Raw genomic sequence first — 21,845 nt, forward strand, 5'->3', positions numbered from 1 at the left:
CAATTTTTGATGCACTTGCCAATGTTTGTGTTATTTTTACTTTAAAGATGTAACAGATTGCTCCAAAATAAATAATTTAAGCCTCATGTTTCAAATGAGTCCAAGCGCTGCGTCTTTCACTTCTGCACCCAACAGAAGCTGCTCTCGTGTCTATACCACACTCCACTGGGAGGGCTGTTTTCTTGCTTTGTTTTTCAAAGCAGAGTCTATTTTTCACCATTCTGTTCCAAACATCAGGGGTTCTATCATCATTCGGCACTTGAGGCGATAACTCCTCTTTATCCAGGAAAAATGGGAACAAACTCCATGGTGTCTAGATTCGTGATCCGGTGGGAGGAGGACTTGGAAAGGCTGCAGAGAGAGCACTGGGCTGAGAACATTACCCACACCCACGGGAATCTACAGTGTTCACATTGATTTTTTTCTAGACGTTGAGCCACAAACAGTGGGTCAGGTTTTACACACGATGGTCTCAGTTTAACTTAATATAGCTTCAGATTTGACCAATTACTTTCACTCGAAATGGCCTCATCATCAATCACTATTGAACTGCTTACTGGGTTGTTTGCCTTTATGGTACAATCTAAGAGAAAAGAAACATCTATGATTAAAAAAAAAACCAAAACCAGAATGTATGCTGTTCTCTGCTCCCTAAATGAGTGCGAATGGCTTATAAATTCAGAAAATAAAGATGGCATGTAAAAATACCAGAAAAATAAACTGATAGCCTTGTGTCTTTGTTAATGCAGGTCACCACTGTGAGGTCCATCAGATGACCGGGAACTACATGTGGGACCCCGACACCAACAAGTCATTTGACTTAGGTATCAACAGAGACAGCCGGTTGCCTCTCTGGTGGAACGGATCAGAACCTCTGTGGGTCACTCTGACCAAGGCCAAAAGGAAGGTCTACATGTACTACTGGCCGGGTGAGTGTGCTGACCTCCAGGCCACTCCAAGTGGCCTTCCAAGCCTCAAAGTACAGTGGCATCTCTGAGGGCAAGCATGCACGTGGAGGTGTTTGAAGACCAAGCCAGGGTTTGAAAAACTGGGGTCTCTGTTCAAAAAATATCTTATGGACGTGTTCCTTTATATTTTGCTGCATGTAGATGTGTTTGAAGACCAAGCCAGGGTTTGGAAAAGTGGGGTCTTTGTTCAAAAAATGGCTTACGGAAATATTCCTCTATATTTTGTTGCCCTGTGGCATGTGGGATCTTAGTTCCCAGACCAGGGATAAAACCTGTGTACCCAGCATTGGCAGGCAGATTCTTAACCACTGGACCACCAGGGAAGTCTCCTTTATATTTTGGTTTGTATGCTAACATCAGACCAGACACAATGACATCTCTTACAATCCTTGGTTCAGCAATATTTCTGCAGTATAGCATGCATTTTCATGGGCAAAATTTTGAATACCTAAGAGAGATAAATAATAGGGTGCTTGTTTGTTTTACAAAATTTCTATAGATTTTGAGATCCCCTGCAATACTGGAAAGAGGGTTCAAAGCTCTTACAACTCTTTGCTTGTGCATTAAATGACCTCCAGGCCACTCCAACCTTCCAAACCTCAAAGTACAGTGGCATCTCTGAGGACAAGCATGTACATGGAGGTGTTTGAAGACCAAGCCAGGGTTTGAAAAACTGGGGTCTATGTTAACAGTCCTCCTGTGCATCTTAGGTCCATGAGAAATGGAAGGACTTGACTTCAGTGAGGGAGATAAGCAGTCATGTAGACTGTCCTGGAGGCCGCAAGGAGGCTTCAGCATCTGTCATCTTTTTCTTTTGTTCTATGTTTCGGCTGCGCCGCACAGCTTGTGGGATCTTAGTTTCCCCAACCAGGGATCGAACCTGTGCCCCCTGCAGTGGAAGCACAGAGTCTGAACCTCTGAACCACTGGACCACCAGGGAAGTCCTGGAGGCTCTCATTTTGTCAGCCGAAACTCTGTCATTAAGGAGGACAGGATTCCATGACAACAAAATAATCGACTCACCTCTGTCTTTCCACTGATGGGACGTGTTGTTAGGCAAGTGGGCCATTTGACTTTTCCACACACATGGCTGCAGACACTTTTTTCCTATTGTTTCATGGTGTAATCCTAGATGATTGTCCTTGTGGAAGGAGAGATGGGGGAGGCCTAGAAGAAATGAAGGGATGCAAGCGGAGAAGATGCTGGAGGGATTTCGCTGGGCTGGGCTGGTGGCAGAGCAGCCTGATGAAATGGTGAGAGTGTGGAGGGTTCTGGGGGATGGGGGAGACTGGAGCGAAGGGTGAGTAAGCCCAGGCTGAGTCACAGGTGGCCCACATGGAGGACGTGGGCCTTGAGCAGGAGTTTGGAGGATGCTGGTTGGAGGCAGTCACGTGGAGAGTGGTTCAGGGCATTCAAGGCCATGCCAGCTCCTGGGGGAGGAGAGTGGGACACAGACAGATGGAGAGCGGGGCAACCTGCCATGCTGTGGCAAGTGCCCTAAAGCTGCCTCTGAGCAGTGACCAGCATCCGCAGGTGAGCCCGGGACGACCACGGCGGCTTTCACATCACATCTGCTACTTCACCTCCGAGCAGCGGAACAGACAGACCGGTCCTGCTGGCAGAGGCCGAGCTGGGGGAGTATTAGAGTTGCTTCAGGAGACCTGGGGTTTGGTCTCTAACGGCTACCTTGGCTGACACGAGAAGAAGCTTTCAAGCAAGGGTAGGGTTTAGAAGATGCTATCACCTTAAATGGAGGCTCCATTTTTCAAAGAATTGTACGTAAGATTAAGGAAACAAGTCGGTGCATCAGCCAAGCTAATCAGACTCTGAGAGGAGGCAAGCTCAGGTTTACCACAACGTGATGAGTTATGGAGCCAAACGTTGTTGCCGCACTTTGGTGCGATCACTGAGGTCCTTCTCAGTAATCGGCATCGAAAAGCACAAGGATCCTGGTGCGTAGGCACAGGAGAGGCACAGATGGATCGCACTGTCTTAGGGACCACCTCAGAACAGACCATCAAGACATATATTGCCCAGTGCTGTAAGGGTCACCTTCCACATTATCTGGTTAATTTAACTTTCCGTGTCTCAGAACTTGAGTTCTTCCTGCCCAGAAGAGGACCTCCCCCAGAATCTCCTCCCCTCTCCCCACATGCATCATCCACCTATGTTCCCCCTCTCCTATGACTTTTTGGGTGGCTTTGGATGCCGATGCTCACAGAAAGGCGGGGGAAGACCCTAAAGGAGACAGTTGCTGTATTTCAGATTCCTCTCTTCCCTATTACAGAGCATCACTCTTGATCTCACCTTGGGGCATCTGGCTCCGTAACCATAATCAACAATTTGAATTTATGTATCAGAGTAGCTACAAAGTCTCGATGCTAGTTTGCATGTAAAGTATTTTGTTGCACCTCCAAAACAGCTCCCGGAGGGCAAGAAAAAGCCAGTTGCTTTCTCTGAGTCCCAGCTAATGTGACATGACAAATACACCTTGAGGTCAGTGTAAGGGGTTACCTGTCAGGAGGGCAGAAGCTGGGAAAGATAACCTCCCAGAATATCCTCGGTGACCCAAACGAAGATTAGCTAACTGGCTGGCTGTGTGGAAGTCTTGATAGAAATTGGATGAAAAGTCTCTGGCTTCTTAGACACCGTCCAGTCCTTGTAAACTGGATCCACAAATTCAGATTCCTTGAGAACCCGCTGGCTCTGAAGCCCTGCTGCCCAGCCCCCATCCGGCGTGCTCCGGCCCCTCCATTCTTACTGGCTGACCGCCGAGGCATTAATGGCCACTGCTGTCCTTTCTCTTCCCTCCTCTGTCCCTTCCAGACACAGCACCTAGCCCAGTGTGTTCCTTGGTCTCTGCAAGATTAAGCAGAGTGCAGTGGCGTTTCTTCCGAACGTGACTTGGTTTTCTTTTCCTTCTCAAATCCTCCTCTCCCCTCTCCACTCCCCACTGGACATTGTACAGACCTCTTGACGAGGCCTGGGAAATCTTCGTTGCTGCAGTGAGCTGTGTTATGACACTTTGAGTCTCGCCATGAAGTCAATATTTAGAAGTGCAATTTAGAAATGGCAGGAGTTCAAGTCTTCCTGTCAGGTAGATAAAGCGGCAGACTGAAAAATTGATCACTGCTGAAGAGTCCAAAGGACCCCACCTCAAGTCTTGAGAAATTTAATATTGTAAACAGAGCCTTTATTTCCCCACCCAGTGATGCCATGGAGCTGTGCAGCGGGGAGATGATCCCCTCAGGAAATGATCCTAGGCCCTAAATCAAATACTTGGAGGGAAGGCTCCCTCGAATCAGCCAGGATCTAGGAGCGCTCTGTGAAGGATGAGTTGATGGTGTGTCATCCCCTAATTGTATTCCCCTATTCCATCCCTCTGGTTCGAAGTCCAGGGGGTTTTATTGAGGAGGGGAAAGAAGAGCCTCCAATATTCACTTCAGATGGAGACCAAACCAAGGAGGATGCCTGGAGGGGAGGAGGTGACATGGGGGAATATCGGAGGGTAAGTAAAACATTGCATGGAAATAGAATTTGAGCTCTGTGAACAGCTGATGTTACTTTACACAATGGCAGAAGTTTTTAAGTTTAGCCTTATGGCTCTGATGAAACGCCCCCAAAGGAACAAAAACAACAGCCTTTTAGGAGTCTGTGGTTAAAACTCTGGGAGCAAGCGTCTGAAGACTCTAAGTTTACATCTTCAGTCATGGTTTTGAAGCGCTAATTCCATATGGCCAAGTAGTCAGGAAGAACTGGGGGCAATCCTTCATTTGGCCAGGGATGGTGTTGGGTGGGGATATGGCCTCTATCCTGTGCAGGTGTTGAGACAAATAAGACACCTTATGTGGGGAAAGACACATTTCCAACTGGCTTCTCCTCCCCTGCCTCCCAGAGATGGGCTGGGTGGGGAGTTAGCAGGTGGGTATGTGACCCAGCTCCAGTCCAGTTTGTCTGTCCTCAGTCACCCAGTTGTGTCTGATTCTTTGTGACCCCATGGACTGTAGCCCACCAGGCTCCTCTGTCCATGGGGATTCTCCAGGCAAGAATACTGGAGTGGGTAGCCTTTCCCTTCTCCAGGGGATCTTCCCAACCCAGGGATCAAACCCAGGCCTCCCGCATTGCAGATGGATTCTTTACTGTCTGAGCCACCAAGGAAGCTTCCCAGTCCAGTTTGGGTTATTAAAATCAAGTTGATTTAGTCTGGATAAGTGAGGAGACACTTCCTGGCTACTGATCGGGACTTTTAGATTGTTCACAGCATCTTGCCCTGCCCCGCCGTGCTAGGTCCCAGACAGCTTTCCCTTGGCCAGACTTAGATGAATGAACTTAAGCTTGGGGCAGTCTAGGAGCCCAGCATCAATCATGCAAATATGTAAGTTCTTGTATTCTATCTATATGTGACTCCAAACATCTAGATTAAAGACTGGAATTTTTTTTGAAACATTTAACATTCAAACACAGGGGTCCAGATTTTCACTAAATTTTCTAGTAACACTGCCAGTTTGGCATTGACCTTTAAGGTGGTTGCAATTTGAGGACCCGAAGAGGCTTTAGTCAGTATGTAATTTTCAGGTTCCTACACTTGTGAATCAAGATCTCTTTAGGAAACTGATCAAAACTATGTTTGTTTGTTTGTTTTGCTAGAAAAACAAACACATACATACTACACTCACAATTCAGTGCTCATATAATACAAGAGACTATAGTGATGAGAAATACCAGATGGTCTTTGACATGACAACATATATACATCTATAATATCTAGTAGATTTGTTTTTTTTTTCAATGTGAGAGAAACATGTCTTAAAAACTCATCAAAGGATCAATAAGCCCCCACCAAATCCTCTGGTTCATGTTGTCTGCCAAGAGTAGGCTTGGGTCAGAATTCTCTAAGACTCTCTGAATGGCATCACTGACTCAATGGACACGAGTTGGAGCAAACTCAGGGAGACAGTGAAGGACAGGGAAGCCTGGCGTGCTGCAGGCCATGGGGTCACAAAGAGTCGGACACGGCTTGGTGACTGAACAACAACTCTGGGTTGAATGCACCCTGGGTGCTTTCTTTTGTTGGTACCTGGGGGTAAGGTTGTTGTTGCCGCTGCCGTGGTCTGTCTGCATCAGCAAGAAAAAGATGACACGTTCGCATTTCAAGCCAGAGGTTGTCTCAGAGACATGATCTATCTTCGAAAGCCTCCTTTCGAGGCTCAGCCAGTTCCACTGCAGAGAGTCTGGGGAGGGTGGTGTTGCCCTGGAGTGCTGCCTGCCACGGACTGCTCCCCCAGTTCTCCCGAGTCTTCAGAGCTGTTCAGCCACAGCCAGGCTCCTCTCACAGGATGGTGTCTCGGCCAAGGGAGCCCATAGTGTCTCAGCAACGTCCATTATAGTTGTTGGAAAGCCTTAAAGAGAAACCCAGGGACGCACTCCCATTCTTCACAAATCATGGCAAATCTGCTTCTTCATAAAACGTCTTAGAAGGGTGTGACTCGGGGCCAGTAATAAGCTCTCAGGAGACGGCCGTGAGCAAAACCAGATACAGGCTCTCCCCGCCTCTGCCCCCCTCCCCCAGGGAACTTACCATCCATCCAGTCAAAGAGACAGATGATAATCTAATACTTGCCCGGATAAATGAAAAGTCCACTTGTTTAAAGTATAATGACGAAAAGTTGATTGCTTTATGACTTCATCTAATAGGGGATCTGGTTTCACCCTAGAGGGCGATGTACGTTAACACCTGAGGGCATGGCGGGTGGGTAGTGGTGGAAGGAGCATCTGGACTGAGCGGATGACACATGTTAAGGGATGAGACGAGCTTGGAAGTTTCTATAAAACCAAGAGAGGCGGATGGACTGGGTGTGGGTGGGGTGGAGAGAAGCTGAGGTCAGGCCAGGCTCCACGGTCCAACCGAAAAATGGATTCTTACCCTGAGAGGAGCTAGAACTCACTGGAAGGTCTTAAGGAAGGAGATGACAGCATCATATGTGAATTTGACAAGAGAACTCTGGCAGGGCCTTGGAGAAGGGAGCACAGGCATCCGGAGGGGGTGGACGAAGGGCGGCCAGCCCACCAGAAAGGTCCTGCACAGACCTAGGAGAGAGGCGAGAACAGTGTGGACGAGGGTAACAGGTGGGGAGAACTGGGTGGGTTGGGGACATACTTCAGGATTAAAATCACCAGGACCTGGGGACGCACTGGATCTGGGATGGAGGGGTTGAGCAGCGGCCAGCGGGATACTTGGTTTCTGGCTTACAGATTGGTATGGAGGGAGGGCGAGTCTTTGCCTAACCTGGGAAATTGAAAGAGGAGTGGTGTGGAGGCAGAGGAGTGTCTGAGTTGACCCTGAGACCCGTCAAGTCACAGGCCCAGAGCTCAGAGAGGGGAGCTGGAGATACATTGAGGTGGTGCAGGGAGGACCTGGGGTGATGGAGCTGTGGCCAGGAAGGTCAGCCAGGGGAGAGGAGATAAGCAGAGAGGAGAGGGTACCAGCCACGGCCTGGGGGAAGCTGGCGCTCGAGGATCAGATGGGGCAAGTGAGGCTGCAGAGGAAAGAAAGGAGTTGCTCCGGGAGCAGGAGGGAAGACAGAAGAGCCGTGAAAAGTACAACAAAGGAGAGTGACGTCACCCTTTGCAGGCCTCTGATGAGCGGCCTGACGTCACCGGAGGAGCAGGGGAGGGCCCACTGGAGAGCAGGCCAGCTGAAATCTGTTGGCCCCACTTGCTGAAGGGACAAGAGGAAAGAAAAGGTTCCAGGAGAGAGTGGTCATCTCCAGGTTCTCTGTCGAGGGGCATGGTGGGGGTGGCAAAGACGGCATCTGGATTTATAATCTGCAGCATCACTGGCCAGCTCCGAACTCTGTAGCTGTTTAATTTCTTTAACATTTTTCAATGTAGTGTCAAGAGGTCCATAATAATAACCCCAGAGTGTTCTTTAATTTCCCTCTATTGCGGGAGAGTCTGGGCTTTTATAGTGACAATGATCATTGTACCTCACGTCATACTGGTTTTGAAGGAAACAAAATGTACAAAGAATAAAATTTGTCATGATTTTTTTCCACACTTTTCAATTAAACAGGAAAAAAAACCACACCTTGTTTGTTCTGGTTAGTGAATCCACTGACTCCAGCTAGGAGCTGGTATATTCGGATGACAAACAAGCACATCTCAGGTCTCAAGGCAGACAAGGAGTCTAAGTCAGCCTCCACCGTGGATGATGCTGTGATTATAGCAGATGTGGTTCTGGATGCGAATGTGGGACAGGTTTCCAGGAGCATCTTAGGCAGAAGAAAGGAACATGTGCTAAGGTTCAAAGAGGAGCAGGCCTGGGCATATTGTGTTCATGGAACTACAGAGAATAGGACAGGGTTGCAACTGAGAGACTAAGGCAAGAGCCAAGAGCTCTGAAACTGGAAATAGCCAGATTTTAAGATCCAGGGACTTAGGTTTTCAGTAGGTAAAGGAACTTGAGTTCAAGGAACAAGGAGTATTAGTCAGGTTAGTATCAGTTGTAGAAACAGATGAGCCCCAAAGTCTCAGAGGTTTAGCCCAATAGAAGTTTATTTATCTATTTATTTTTGCCAATGCAGGAGACGCAAGAGAAGCAGGTTTGATCCCTAGGTTGGGAAGAGCCCCTGGAGAAGGAAATGGCAACCCACTCCAGAACTCTTGCCTGGGAAAATCCTATGGACAGAGGAGCCTGGCAGGCTACAGTCCATGGGATCACAAAGCATTGGACACAGTTGAAAGACGGACCACACAGACAAAGTCTGAAATGGGTAATTATGATCAGCAGCTGACACTCCAGATAAGAATACAGATGCTACTGGAGACTGAAACAGATCCCCCCAAGTTCCTTCCTTTACCATCTGAGCCACCAGAGAAGCCTTCTTGGACCCAAATACCAGGAAACCACTGTTCAGGGAGGAGGTTCTGGTAGGGACACCCTGTGTGCAGCAGTCAAGACGCCTTCCCCCTCCGCCCCCAGGGGAGCATGACGTCATTGTGATCATGCAGTCATTTGCAAGATTTAGATGACCTTGAATCATGTGCCTGAGACCCAAAGATGCTGCTCATGGCTGCTAGGAGGGGGCGCCAGGGGGCCCCTCATGCCTCACCTGGGTCTGCTCGGGAGGAGTGTGATCCCTGACCCGGGACAGAGACTTTCCCATCGGACTCCCAGAGGCAGAGATCGCAACCCACTTTGGACCTCACAATGCCTTCCTGAAGTTTCCCCACCACCTTCCAAAAGCAGAGGCCCAGCCAGGGTTAGGCACATGCCTCCTCCGCCCTTGGGCTCCTATCAGTCACCTCTTATGCCCAGTGAGTCATTCTCAGTGGAGTTTCCACAGTCCTCTCTATTGGATGGGTGCTTCTCATCTCAGCTCTCTGCCCCTGATCGCATGCCAGCCCTTGTGGCACCTTGTGCTCGAGCCAGCCCCCCGACCCCCAAGGCCCCCAGATCAGAAGAGTCCTCCCAGCCCTGTGAGCCAGGCCGACCCAGGAAAGGGTCTCTGAGATCAAAGGCCGAGCTTCCCCCAAGGACTTGTCCCCACAAGCTCCTGTGCCTCCGACGTGTCTCCCTGGAAAAGGTTACATGTGTCTAAGAGAGTTAATTGGCTTAGCTGTTTTAATAAGCTCTCCTGAGACACGTATTCAGTGGCCGTACACCTGCCTCATATCACATAAAATGCAGCTCGCAGGGGTTATTGTTACAAGATGCATCAAAGTTGGCAAGCCGAGCGGCACTTGTGTTCTAGGAAGTTTGGAGAGGCGTGATTTTCATGGGCTCAAGTTGCTGGTCCTTGGAGGCAGCTGCCAGGAAGCAAGGATTATTCAGGAAAACAGTGGAAAAGTATCAGAGCCAGGAAGCTGATGAATAGATGGCAAGGAGACCTTGGGGTGGTCAATTCTTCCACCTGAGGCTGTTGCTTTCTCAGCTGTAAAATAAAAGGGTTGACGTGAGGCTGCTGTGAAGGGCTAATTCCTTGTGTTCGAATGCCACATGCATGCGGGTGTGGCTGACACTGTAGCCATTACAGATTCCCATGTTTATTTTGACAGTATTTTGGTCCATGACAGTCAGGTGTTGCTAGGATATACTGAAATAATTTTCTAGTGGATAGAAGTTAAGTGTTTTGAAGAAGAAAGCCTTAAATTTTTTTTTTCTTGTTTGCATAAAAGTGCATGGGATTAGTGGTTCTCTTGGGTTGTCTTTTAAGTTCCAGCTAACTTTTTATTTTCAGCTCAGGATATTTTTATTGGATTGCTGAGGTGGGAAAACAGACTTTTGACAGAGATAAGATGAGGACCTAGACAATGAGCCTTAATTAAGGGCAGTTCCCTTCTAAGTTCCCTGGGAATCGTGAGGAAACAAGCTGGAGCAAAGCCAAGGCCTGCCCTTGAAGGGCTGGTGAAGCCAGACGCTTCCTGCCAGGTTCCCGGTTGGTCTTTGAAACTTCTAGAGCCAGGCCACTGCCCTTGTTTCCCCTCAGACTCCTGTGCAGAGATTCAGGAATCCCTGCTTTCCTCAGGCATGGCTAGGGTGACCTGAAGGCCTTCAGCTGACCAGATTCACGCTCCTGGGGAGGCCATGAAAATGTTCTGGAAGCAGCCGCAGGGCGCCCAGACCCGCAGACTGAGCCTGTGCTGGATCCAGAGAGGGGCCCACAGACTCCTGACCAGAGAAAACAGCTCATGGGATCCACACAACACAGCCCCTCTGATGCACTGATTTCCATCAGATAAAGACTAAAGAAAATAAAATCAAGCCCACACACAAATTCTCCCAGGAATAATGAGCCTTGCTCTCTCTAAAACTATCACTCACTAATTCCATGTTTCATTGCACCATGGCTGTCTTTGCTTGCTGGCTGTTTGCTTTGCCAGTCATTTATTCATTCTGGGTTTTCAATATTAGAAGTCTGGTGACTGTTGTTGCCTTTTGAGGTTCCACCCGGGAGAGACTGTTCAGGACAGAGTGCACAGAAGGATTGCACTGGCCCCCGTTTCTGTGTACTTGGGGACTGGGCTCTCCCTTCCCAGATCCACATGGAGTTATATAGGTTCTATCCAAATTAACTGTTCCCGCAGGACTTGCATTCAGGGCATCTCCACTGAGTTAAGACACAATCCTCTCACTCCATCATCTGGCTTTCTACTTATCTGCAGAGATAGTGAGTGATAATGCTTGATTTTCTCTGCAGTGAAGGTTTTCCCTCTCTCTGCTTGGCTTCTAGAGCTTCAGCTGGGGGACAAGCCTGAGAATAAATGGCAGCCATCCATCACATCTTACCTCCAGCTCCCCATGACACTCTACACCCTGCTGCTTTCTGAAGTTCCCTTAGTGTAGCAGTACTACTGCCTGGTTTCCTGGTTCAGCAGTCTTCAAACTGTAAGGATTTCCAAGAGCACTATTAAAGGAATCTCTTTGAAGATCATCACCTTTCATATATAGTGCAAAGTTTGTTCTGATTAAAAATATGTCCCTTTCCCACCTTATACAAGAAAGGAGTACCCCTTGGTGATCAAGAACCTTACTAAGGTGCATTGCCCTAGTATTTAAAAGCCTCCAGGGCCAAACAAAGAAACAGTTCAAAATATTGGAGTAGGTATATAGAAAAAAATGCTTGCAGTGACAAAATAACAAAACTTAAAAAGACCAAGCAATTTCCAATGCTCTCTTTTAAATTATTTAAGAAAAACTTAATTGAATTGTCAGCTGAAGCAGTATTTAAAAATTTATGATGATAGATCACTATGTGAATGTTAGCATTCAAAGAAGCAGTTCAAAGAATTAAATGACAAACTACTTCTATTTCCATCTACTTATTTATGTAAACTACTTACTACTTAGATTTAACAAATAGGAATAGAGTCCATTCTAAACTTGTCTCATTCTACAGATCAATCATATTCATCCATGGATATACAAACTGATTTTTAAAAGATCCTATTCCTTTCTTTATGAGATGCGTTTCCAATAAAATTGTTAACTTTTTATTTTAAAAAATCATTTATTGAAATTTGGGATTCCGCTTGGTACAATGACAGGCAAAGATAGTTTGAAACAACTCTTCTCTTCAGCAACAACTGAAAATGCTGCTGGATTGTGTGTGTTGCGGGGGAGGTGATGCATCAGACACAGACCAAGATCTAGAGAACTGGGTGTATGTGACAACTGGCACCATATTTCCCCTCCATTCAAACACTGACCTCAAAAGCAGCCCCTGAGAGACTAAGACACTAAACTGAGATTTTGACAGTATCTCAGGATGGGGGAAATGACAAAGATTAGCATTCACAGGTCACCATGGAGAAGAGATATAGAAAACATCCTAGACTTTCAGTTGCGACAATAACAGACAATATCCTTGGAGTAAGAATGAGCTAGAAACAGACAAGGGGTGATGTCCTCTGGATGTCTGAAGCCCTCAAAGCCCAAGCCAAGCTTCAAATCATCTTCAGGTCAGTTCAATCGCTCAGTCATGTCCGACTCTTTGTGACCCCATGGACTGCAGCACGCCAGGCCTCCCTGTCCATCACCAACTCCCGGAGCTTACTCAAACTCATATCCATTGAGTCAGTGATGCCACCCAACCATCTCATCCTCTGTCGTCCTCTTCTTCTCCTGCTTTCAATCTTTCCCAGCATCAGGATCTTTTCAAATGAGTCAGTTCTTCTCATCAGGTGGCCAAAGTATTGGAGCCTCAGCCTCAACATCAGGCCTTCCAATGAACATTCAGGACTGATTTCCTTTCAGATGGACTGCTTGGATCTCCTTGCAATCCAAGGGACTCTCAAGAGTCTTCTCCAACACTACAGTTCAAAAGCATTAGTTCTTCGGCACTCAGATTTCTTTATAGTCCAACTCTCACATCCATACGTGACCACTGGAAAATCAAATCATCTTAATCTCTGACTAAATTCACTCTGGGTTGGGACCTCCCTAGTGGTCCAGTAGTATAGACTGTGCTCCCAATGCAGGGGGCCTGGATTCAATCCCTGGTCAGGGAACTATATCCCACATGCCACAAATGAAAGATCCCATGTGCTGCAAGTAAGACCCAGTGCAGACAAGTAAATAAATAGTTTAAAAAGTAAATTCACTCTGGGTTAAGACGGTCTGCCTATAGCCTACATGCCCATGATAAGCAAAAGCATATGCTCTCCAGAAGAAGTTAATAACATACAGAGTATCAAATGATAGCTACAATTTTCCATATACAATAGAGAGCATTCAGCTATTAAAAAAAAAACAGAATATGGGAAAACAAGGCCTGACTGAGAACTCAGGGGAAATAAACAGACCAGTCTTGACTGAAAAATCAAGAGAAACACAGTAGACAATAGACTCAAACTCACTGATCCAGATACCAGACGACTTAAAGAGAGGTATGACAAAAGAACCAAGTGACAAAATGGAGACTTGTACTGGTAAACCAGAATCTTTTTTAAAAAGTGAATTCTAGAGCTGAAGACAGCTCTCCAGCTTAAATAGGCAAAAGGATGAAAAAAGGCAGGAAAGAATGTTCAAGACATATGGGACATCATGAAAAGGCCACATGAGGAAGGACCAGAGAGAGAGGATGAGACATGAGTGATATTTGAGAGATGATGTTTGAGAACTTTCCAAACAAGAAATATCGAGTCACAGGCTCAAGAAGTGCTGTGAAACCCGGGAGAGAACACCGTGGCTATGAGAAGTGCTGACTCCTCAGACAATGAGAAAATCTTCAAAGCAGCAGCAAAAAATTGTGCAGAGGGGCAGGGATAGGACTGACAGCTGACTTTCCAACAGAAACGTTGGAATCCAGAAAGACAATACAATGACATTCCCAAAGTGATGAGAGGAAAATATTTCTCTGTATTCAGTGAAAAATATCCCTCAGAAATGGAGGCAAAATAATGATTTTTTTTCTAGAGACAGAAAACTGAGAGAATTTATTGCCAGCAGGTTTAGAGAAGAGGAAATGCAAAACTCTTTAGGCAGAAGGGAAATGGTCAAATGGAAGCGCAGAGATGGAGGAAGGAGTGAAGAGCCACAGAAAGAGTAAATGTGTCGAAAAAGATAAATTAATAAAATAATATTTAGTAACAATAATTTTTAGATTGAAAATCCATAAAGAATTAAAATACATGACAAGAGAAGCATAGACGATGGGAGATATGTAAAATTCAAAGTTGAAGTGTTCAAATGTCTTTGCATTGCCTGGAACATTATAAGAGTACAAATTTATATTTCAATAAACCAAAGCCTTTGACTGTGTGGATCACAATAAACTGGAAAATTCTGAAAGAGATGGGAATACCAGACCATCTGACCTGTCTCTTGAGAAACCTGTATGCAGGTCAGGAAGCAACAGTTAGAACTGGACATGGAACAACAGACTGGTTCCAAATAGGAAAAGGAGTCCGTCAAGGCTGTATATTGTCACCCTGCTTATTTAACTTATATGCAGAGTACATCATGAGAAATGCTGGGCTGGAAGAAACACAAGCTGGAATCAAGATTGCCGGGAGAAATATCAATAACCTCAGATATGCGGATGACACCACCCTTATGGCAGAAAGTGAAGAAGAACTAAAGAGCTTCTTGATGAAGGTGAAAGAAGAGAGTGAAAAAGTTGGCTTAAAGCTCAACGTTCAGAAAACTAAGATCATGGCATCTGGTCCCATCACTTCATGGGAAATAGATGGGGAAACAGTGGAAACAGTGTCAGACTTTATTTTTTGGGGCTCCAAAATCACTGCTGATGGTGATTGCAGCCATGAAATTAAAAGACGCTTACTCCTTGGAAGGAAGGTTATGGCCAACCTAGATAGCATATTTAAAAGCAGAGACATTACTTTGCCAACAAAAGTCCGTCTGGTCAAGGTTTTTCCAGTGGTCATGTATGGATGTGAGAGTTGGACGGTGAAAAAAGCTGAGCGCCAAAGAATTGATGCTTTTGAACTGTGGTGTTGGAGAAGACTCTTGAGAGTCCCTTGGACTGCAAGGAGATCCAATCAATCCATCCTAAAGGAGATCAATCCTGGGTGTTCATTGGAAGGACTGATGTTGAAGCTGAAACTCCAATACTTTGGCCACCTCATGCGAAGAGTTGACTCATTGGAAAAGACCCTAATGCTGGGTAGGATTGGGGGCAGGAGTAGAAGGGGATGACCGAGGATGAGATGGTTGGATGGCGTCACTGACTCGATGGACATGCGTTTGGGTAGACTCCGGGAGTTGCTGATGGACAGAGAGGCCTGGTGTGCTGCAATTCATGGGGTCGCAAAGAGTCGGACACGACTGAGCAACTGAACTGAACTGAACTGAAACCAATTTCAATTTAAAAAAATCATCTCTAGGGCATTATGCCAGAAAGAGGTTAATTAAAATATACAAATATAAGGTAATAGAGGAGAGAAAATTGAACAATAATAATCACACATACATAATCTGAAAGGAATTAAGAAAGGAGACAAAAACTATCAAATGCATCATGAATTCAAGACATGTATTTGGGTGGCTGATTTAAACACAAAAATTTCCTTAAGTCCATTACATGTAAAAGTTTTTTTTTGTACTAATATTTCATTAAATACTCCAATTAATCTGAAGGAGTCTATTTATACAAAGTTCAAAAGCAGGTAAAGCTAATCTACAGTGTTAGAATAGTGTTTACACTTGGAAGGGCAGTGACTAAAAGCGGGTGTGAGAAGGTACTCATCTGTGAAGGTCATGTTCTGTCTCCTGGGCTGGGTGCTGGCCACACAGCTGCATTTACTTTGTCAGAATTTGTTCAACAATATGTTTATCATTTATTCACTTTGTAGGTGTTTTTTGTTAAGCTTTAATAGAAATTTACATTAAAAATGACTATTATCAGACTGAATTAAAAACAAAAACTAATACCTGCTGCTTATAAAAGATGTACATGGGGACTTCCCTGGTGGTTCAGCAGTTAAGACTCCGAGCTTCCACTGCAGAGGGCAGAGGTTCCATTCCTGGTCAGGAAACTAAGATCCCAAATGCTGTGCAGTACGGTCAAAACGTAAAACAAAACAAAACAACTTACATTAAATGTTAAGATGCAGATATGTTGAAAGTGATAGCACTTTTAAAAGACATAGCACACAAACACTTACCAAAGGAGAGCTGGTGCAGCTATAACATTAGCTAGTGCAGACCCTAAGCCTAGACTATTTTTAAACAAAGAACAGCAGTTCATGTTGATACAAAAGTTCAATCTACCAAGAAGCTGTAATAATTCTAAATTTTAATGCTCCTAATTACACAACCTCAAAATAAATAAAGCAAACATTGATGAAACTAAAAGGAGAAATGAGTAAATTCACAATGATGATAGATTTTTAAGACATCTTTCTCAGTAATTGATAAAAAAAAGAAAATAAAAAGGTTAAAAGGATACAGAAAATTTACGCAACATAATTAACATATTTACCTAATTGGTATTATTAGAACTCTGTACCCAGCTACTGCTAAATACCCATCATTTCCAACTGCACATGGAATGTTTGTCAAAATGATCATATGTTAGCCATAGAGCATTTCTCAACAAATTGGAACTGTATGAAATTACAAACAATGTGTTCTCTGACTACAGTGCAATTATGGTCGATAAAAAAAAAATTTAAATCAACATATTTGTAAAATAACCAGAGACTTCTAAATAACTCATAGTTCAAAGAAGAAGTAAGTATGGAAATTTGGAAAATATCTTAGACTGAGGAACAATGAAAATACTACATATAATGCAGTAGAATGCAACTAATGTCATTCTTAAATGGAAATTAATAGTTACACATCCAAGTGATGACAAGGGTGGAGAAACACAGGCTCATACAGTGCTGGGAGGAGCAGATTAATGTAACAGCTTTGAAAAACTCTTCGGAATTGTCTAATAATAAAGGTGAACATATGCATACCCCAAATTTAGCAACTCTATTCCTATGCAGATTAAAACAGAAATGCATACCTAAGTGTATCCAAGAATGTGTATGAGAATGTTTATATCAGCATTATTCATAATTTTTAAAAAGTGGATATTCATACTAGAACTTTTGTGTCCTAATGGGTCTGTTAGAAGGAAGTTGGAAGTTACAACTAAAAAATATGTCTTTGGTTTCTTATTATAAAAATAACAGGTATTTATTTTAGGAAAGTTTGTTCAACTCAATAAGCAATAATAGGAATTTAAAAGTCAGCTATGATCCTTTTGTATCAGTTGGAAACTACTTATTGCAAATTTTATAAAACCTAGCCAATAGTGTACCATGGCTAAACACATAGGAATTTCTTTGTATCACATAAGAAGTATGTACTTTATGTGGTTCAGCAGCTTAACATGTCATTTTTAAAACCTAGGCTCTTTCTATCCTTCTGCTCCATATTGGCATGTTAACTTTTTATCTTCATGCTTGTTGACTCATGGTTTCAAAATGGCTGCCACCAGTCCAGGGATCATATCCTTACAACCTACATTCCAAACTACAAAAGAGGAAAAGAGATAGTGCTGGCACCTCATGTTTATTTTTCATGTGGAAGCAAAGCTTCCCACTTGAAGCATCTCAGCAGATATCAGTGCCCTGGTGGGTCATGTGACCATTCCTAGTCATAAAGGAGCCTGGGCACTTGAGAAAGTTTTCCTCCTTTTATACTAAGGGGTGGAAAGGAAGTTCAGAATGACTTCAGTTTAGCCAAGAATAGGTCTACCAAATCAGTCACTGAAATTTTACCCTTTCTTATATTTCGTTATATTCACTTCCACTCTTAATCATCTTTTAAATATTTACAAAAATGAGATAATTCCTTTACCAACTATTCACTAGCCTTTTTTCACATAAAATAGTATGCCAGTGAATACAAATGATATAATTTTAATCCCTGTATGGCATTTCATTATTTGGATGTGCCATAATTTAAGCATACCTCTATTACCAAATGTTTACATTGCTTCTTAATTTTATATTTTAAATAATATTGTATTAAAGATGCTTATATATGCAACTTTGTTTTCTTAGAATGTGTTTTCTGAAGTGGCTTGCAAGGCAAAGCATATATAAAAAATGGCATAAGTATTACCTAACATTGCCACTATGGAGGAGAGTGACCCAGAAATTCACTCCTAGGTATATGTCCTCATATTGGTGTTTTTCGAACACTGGTGTTGCTTCACAAGGACAGTGATATCAAATATGGATCGCAAACCAGTGTTTTAAAAAACCTACATAAAACAGAACAGGAATGTTAGCAGGCATTGCACATAGTTTGGTGCAACATCTGTTTCTTCTGTGAGTGTGTGTGTTCTATACCGTGTCATGAAGCAAAATGAGTATTTTGCCACGGGTGACAAAAAGTTTTTTTTAAATGTTCCCATAGAGGAATGCTTGTGCATGCCTCCTGATTCCAGCGCTCATTTTTTACTTCTGCTTCTTGTTAATTGCCTTGATAAGAAGTTCTGTAACAGTAACAAATTACAGCAGTGACGGCAATGTTCCTATTTGCTTCTGACCTAAATGAAAATGTGTCCCATGAAGTTTTGAAATGTAGAATTTTCACCATTGTTAATAACTAGCCTGTCAGTGAAGTTTTCATTTCCTCTTTACATCAAGTTTCATAGAGGTTTTCTTTTTTACTTATAATGAGTTGGATTTATTTTTAGTTAACTGTTATGATTAATTTCTAGTTTTATTACCTGTGGTCAGAGATAATAGGCATTGTGCTAAAAAGTTTCTACTTTTGAGAAGTTATTGAGATTTTCTCTGTGGATGAGAATATGGTCAGCTTTTCCAACTATTGTATTTTTATAATAATTCCATTCTTATAAGAATTCTATAACAATAAGATTCTATAATAACATTCTAAAATAATAAGATAAATTTTCAATGTCTGTTGACTACAACTGGGGCTTCCCAGGTGGCTCAGATGGTAAAGAATTCGCCTGCAATGCAGGAGGCCCGGGTTCGATCCCTGAGTTGGGAGATCCCCTGGAGGAGGGCATGGAAACCCACTCCAGTGCTCTTGCCTGGAGAATCCCATGGACAGAGGAGCCTGGCGGGCTACAGTCCACAGGGTGGCAAAGAGTTGGACACGACTGAAGTAACTGAGCTCGCACGCACATTAAATACAACTTATTGATACTAACATCCAAAGCCTCTGTATCTTTATGTAGCTATCATATATTTCTTTATATCTTGAGCTGTCATTAAAGTCTCCCACCAAGACTGTAATCTTTCACTTTATATTTCCAAGCCTTCTGTGTGTTGTGTTGTGTATATTTATGATATATAAATACTAATTCACATTCTAAATGATTAATGTGGATTTGTAGCTGTTTCAGGCTTATGAGACCATAATCAACTTTAATACTATTGATAGACCTGATTTTTTGGTTTACTTTTGGTGGGTTTATTTGGTCTACTCTTTTATATCTAACATTTCTGTGTTCTTTTACTTAAACTGTAAATTTTAAAAATAGTGTATAGTTACTTCATGTTAAGATTCTTGCATGAATAGAGTGTAATCCATTCATATTTATTTTGAAACAAGTATATTTGATTTTCTCTTTAATTATGCTTTCAGTCTTAGTGCTTCTTGGATATTTCCTTTTTAAAAAAACTTCTCATGTACTTTGATTTTTATGCATCTTTTTTTTCCTTTAGTGATTTGGAAGTTAGGCATACAGCATTTTTCTGTATATTCCAATCTTTTAAAATCAGTGTCTAGAAAAAAAGCTGTATGTTAATGATCCCTTCCCTCTAACAAAAATAAAAATGTTTTTTCTTTTATTTTTGTTGAAATAACTTGGAACTTTGGATACAGGTTATTATATTAAACATTTTTAAAATATGCATCTGATTTTCCAAAAACATATTTTCACATAACTACATTAATACATATTACTAATACTTAACTGTTTTTTGAGATTTCAGCATTTGCTGTTGTTTTATTTAAAACCCTATCTTATTCATTCTTAGATTCTTTTATTTTGACTTATTTCTCAATAAACTTGAGTAAATCTTAATAGTATGGGAATATCTCTGTCCTTAGTTTCCATAATTTCTGTCCATGCATGTCTGAATTCGTCAGGTACTATTTTAAGTGAAAGTGAAAGTCGCTCAGTCCTGTCCGACTCTTTGCGACCCCATGGACTATACAGTCCATGGAATTCTCCAGGCCAGAATACTGGAGTGGGTAGCCTTTCCCTTCTCCAGGGGACATTCCCAACCCAGGGATCTAACCCAGGTCTCCCACACTGCAGGCGGATTCTTTACCAGCTGAGCCACAAGGGAAAAAAATACCTAAAGTTTTAGAGTCAGGTAACCCTAGATTCTAATGCTAGCTTCTCCTCACATTTGCCCTGTGGCGGTGGGACAATCTCACCACCTTTCTGACTCAGTTCCTCCTGATAAAATGGAGGCATGATCAAGTATTATATAGGATTCAGAAGGATTATACCAAGTTTACGTGGGACTCATTTTCTCTGGGCTACAAGAAAGCTCACTGTTGGTCTCCAGACCCTTCCTTGCCTGGGAATGTTACCGTACTTGCTGTTCTTCACACACCTTATGGTTTCTCACTTTGAACTCTTGCTTCCACTGCTCTCATTGCTTGGGGCATCTCTTTCTTTCCACCTCCATCCCCCAACACATTGGCCAGACACAGTCTTTAAGACTGAGTCCAACATGGGGATTCGAGGAAAGCTTCCAGGAGGAAACAATATCTGAATTAAATGTGCCTGTGCCTGAGTTCCCTTACCACCCGGTAAACAGGCACCTCACTTTAGACTTCAAGTCTGACACTGTTTTCATGAGGTCCCCTCCCATGAGGCTAGATTCTAGAACGAAACAGGATTGAGATGCTATGTCTGAACATAGTGACCTAGTTGGTGCCCAAGAAATAGACTCAACTATTTTAAACTGAGTCTGGCTCATTCCTCTCCTGCTCTATTTTCTGATGATAAGATTTGGTGTCTTTTTCTCAGGGCAACCATTTCAACTTGTTCAGGGCCTGGGATGAAAAAACTGAGGCCACAGCAGCTCCTAACATCTAAATGCCTTTCATTCTTTTACTTCATTTTGGAAGAGGCAAGAGTTTAGCTTAGAATCCTTTGCTTGAACTCAGTGATTTTTAGGCATTTCCATCAGTACAGTACTTCCGAGTCCAGTCAGACTATTATTCCCAGGCTGGTCAGAAGCTACCTTATACTTGATTCTGGGCTTCCCCTGTGGCTCAGCTGGTAAAGAATCTGCCTGCAATGTGGGAGACCTGGGTTCGATCCCTGGGTTGGGAAGATGCCTCAGAGAAGGGAAAGACTACTCACTCCAGTATTCAGGCCTGGAGAATTCCATGAACTGTATGGTCCATGGGTCTCAAAGAGTCAGACACAACTGAGCAACTTTCACTTTCACTTTTTTACTTGATTATAGAACAGGCAAAGATACACTAGAATTAGCAGTTGTAAAAATTCTATAGAAAAAAAGTTTGAGTCATTTTGTGTTCTAGTTAATTTTTGTCATTGTTTCAGACTGAGAAAGATAGCCATTAACCAATTTTTGCTAGTTCTTGTCATAAGACACCAGTGTTGTATTATCGTTTGTCATTCCGTCACTCAGTCGTGTCCAACTCTTTGCGACCCCATGGACTGCATGCAGCACGCCAGGCTTCCCTGTCCTTCACTATCTCCCAGAGTTGGCTCAAAGTCCATTGACTCAATGTCTATTGAGTCTGTTATGCCATCTGACCATCTCACCCTCAGCCACCCTCTTCTCCTCCTACCCATGTGTTGTATAGAAATGACATTTGAGAGCCAGTTAAACAAAATTAGAGCTAAATACACCATCTATCAACAATACCTCTTTATTTAATGAAAAGGA

General features: G+C 43.3%; 1 protein-coding gene across 4 annotated transcripts in view; it reads left to right on the forward strand.

The window, feature by feature from the left end:
• Positions 1–21,845, forward strand: part of ENPP6 (ectonucleotide pyrophosphatase/phosphodiesterase 6) — a 97,982-nt gene that overhangs the window by 29,136 nt on the left and 47,001 nt on the right. For all 4 annotated transcript variants that reach the window (XM_081521884.1, XM_081521883.1, XM_081521885.1 and 1 more), the window contains exon 2: positions 750–929. In XM_081521884.1, the coding sequence (XP_081378010.1) occupies positions 750–929 (180 nt within the window). The remainder of the gene's footprint in view (positions 1–749; positions 930–21,845) is intronic.

The sequence above is a fragment of the Giraffa tippelskirchi genome, chromosome 8 (genome assembly GCF_054371585.1).
Source record: "Giraffa tippelskirchi isolate mGirTip1 chromosome 8, T2T-mGirTip1v1.2.pri, whole genome shotgun sequence".
Taxonomy (NCBI): Eukaryota; Metazoa; Chordata; class Mammalia; order Artiodactyla; family Giraffidae; genus Giraffa; species Giraffa tippelskirchi.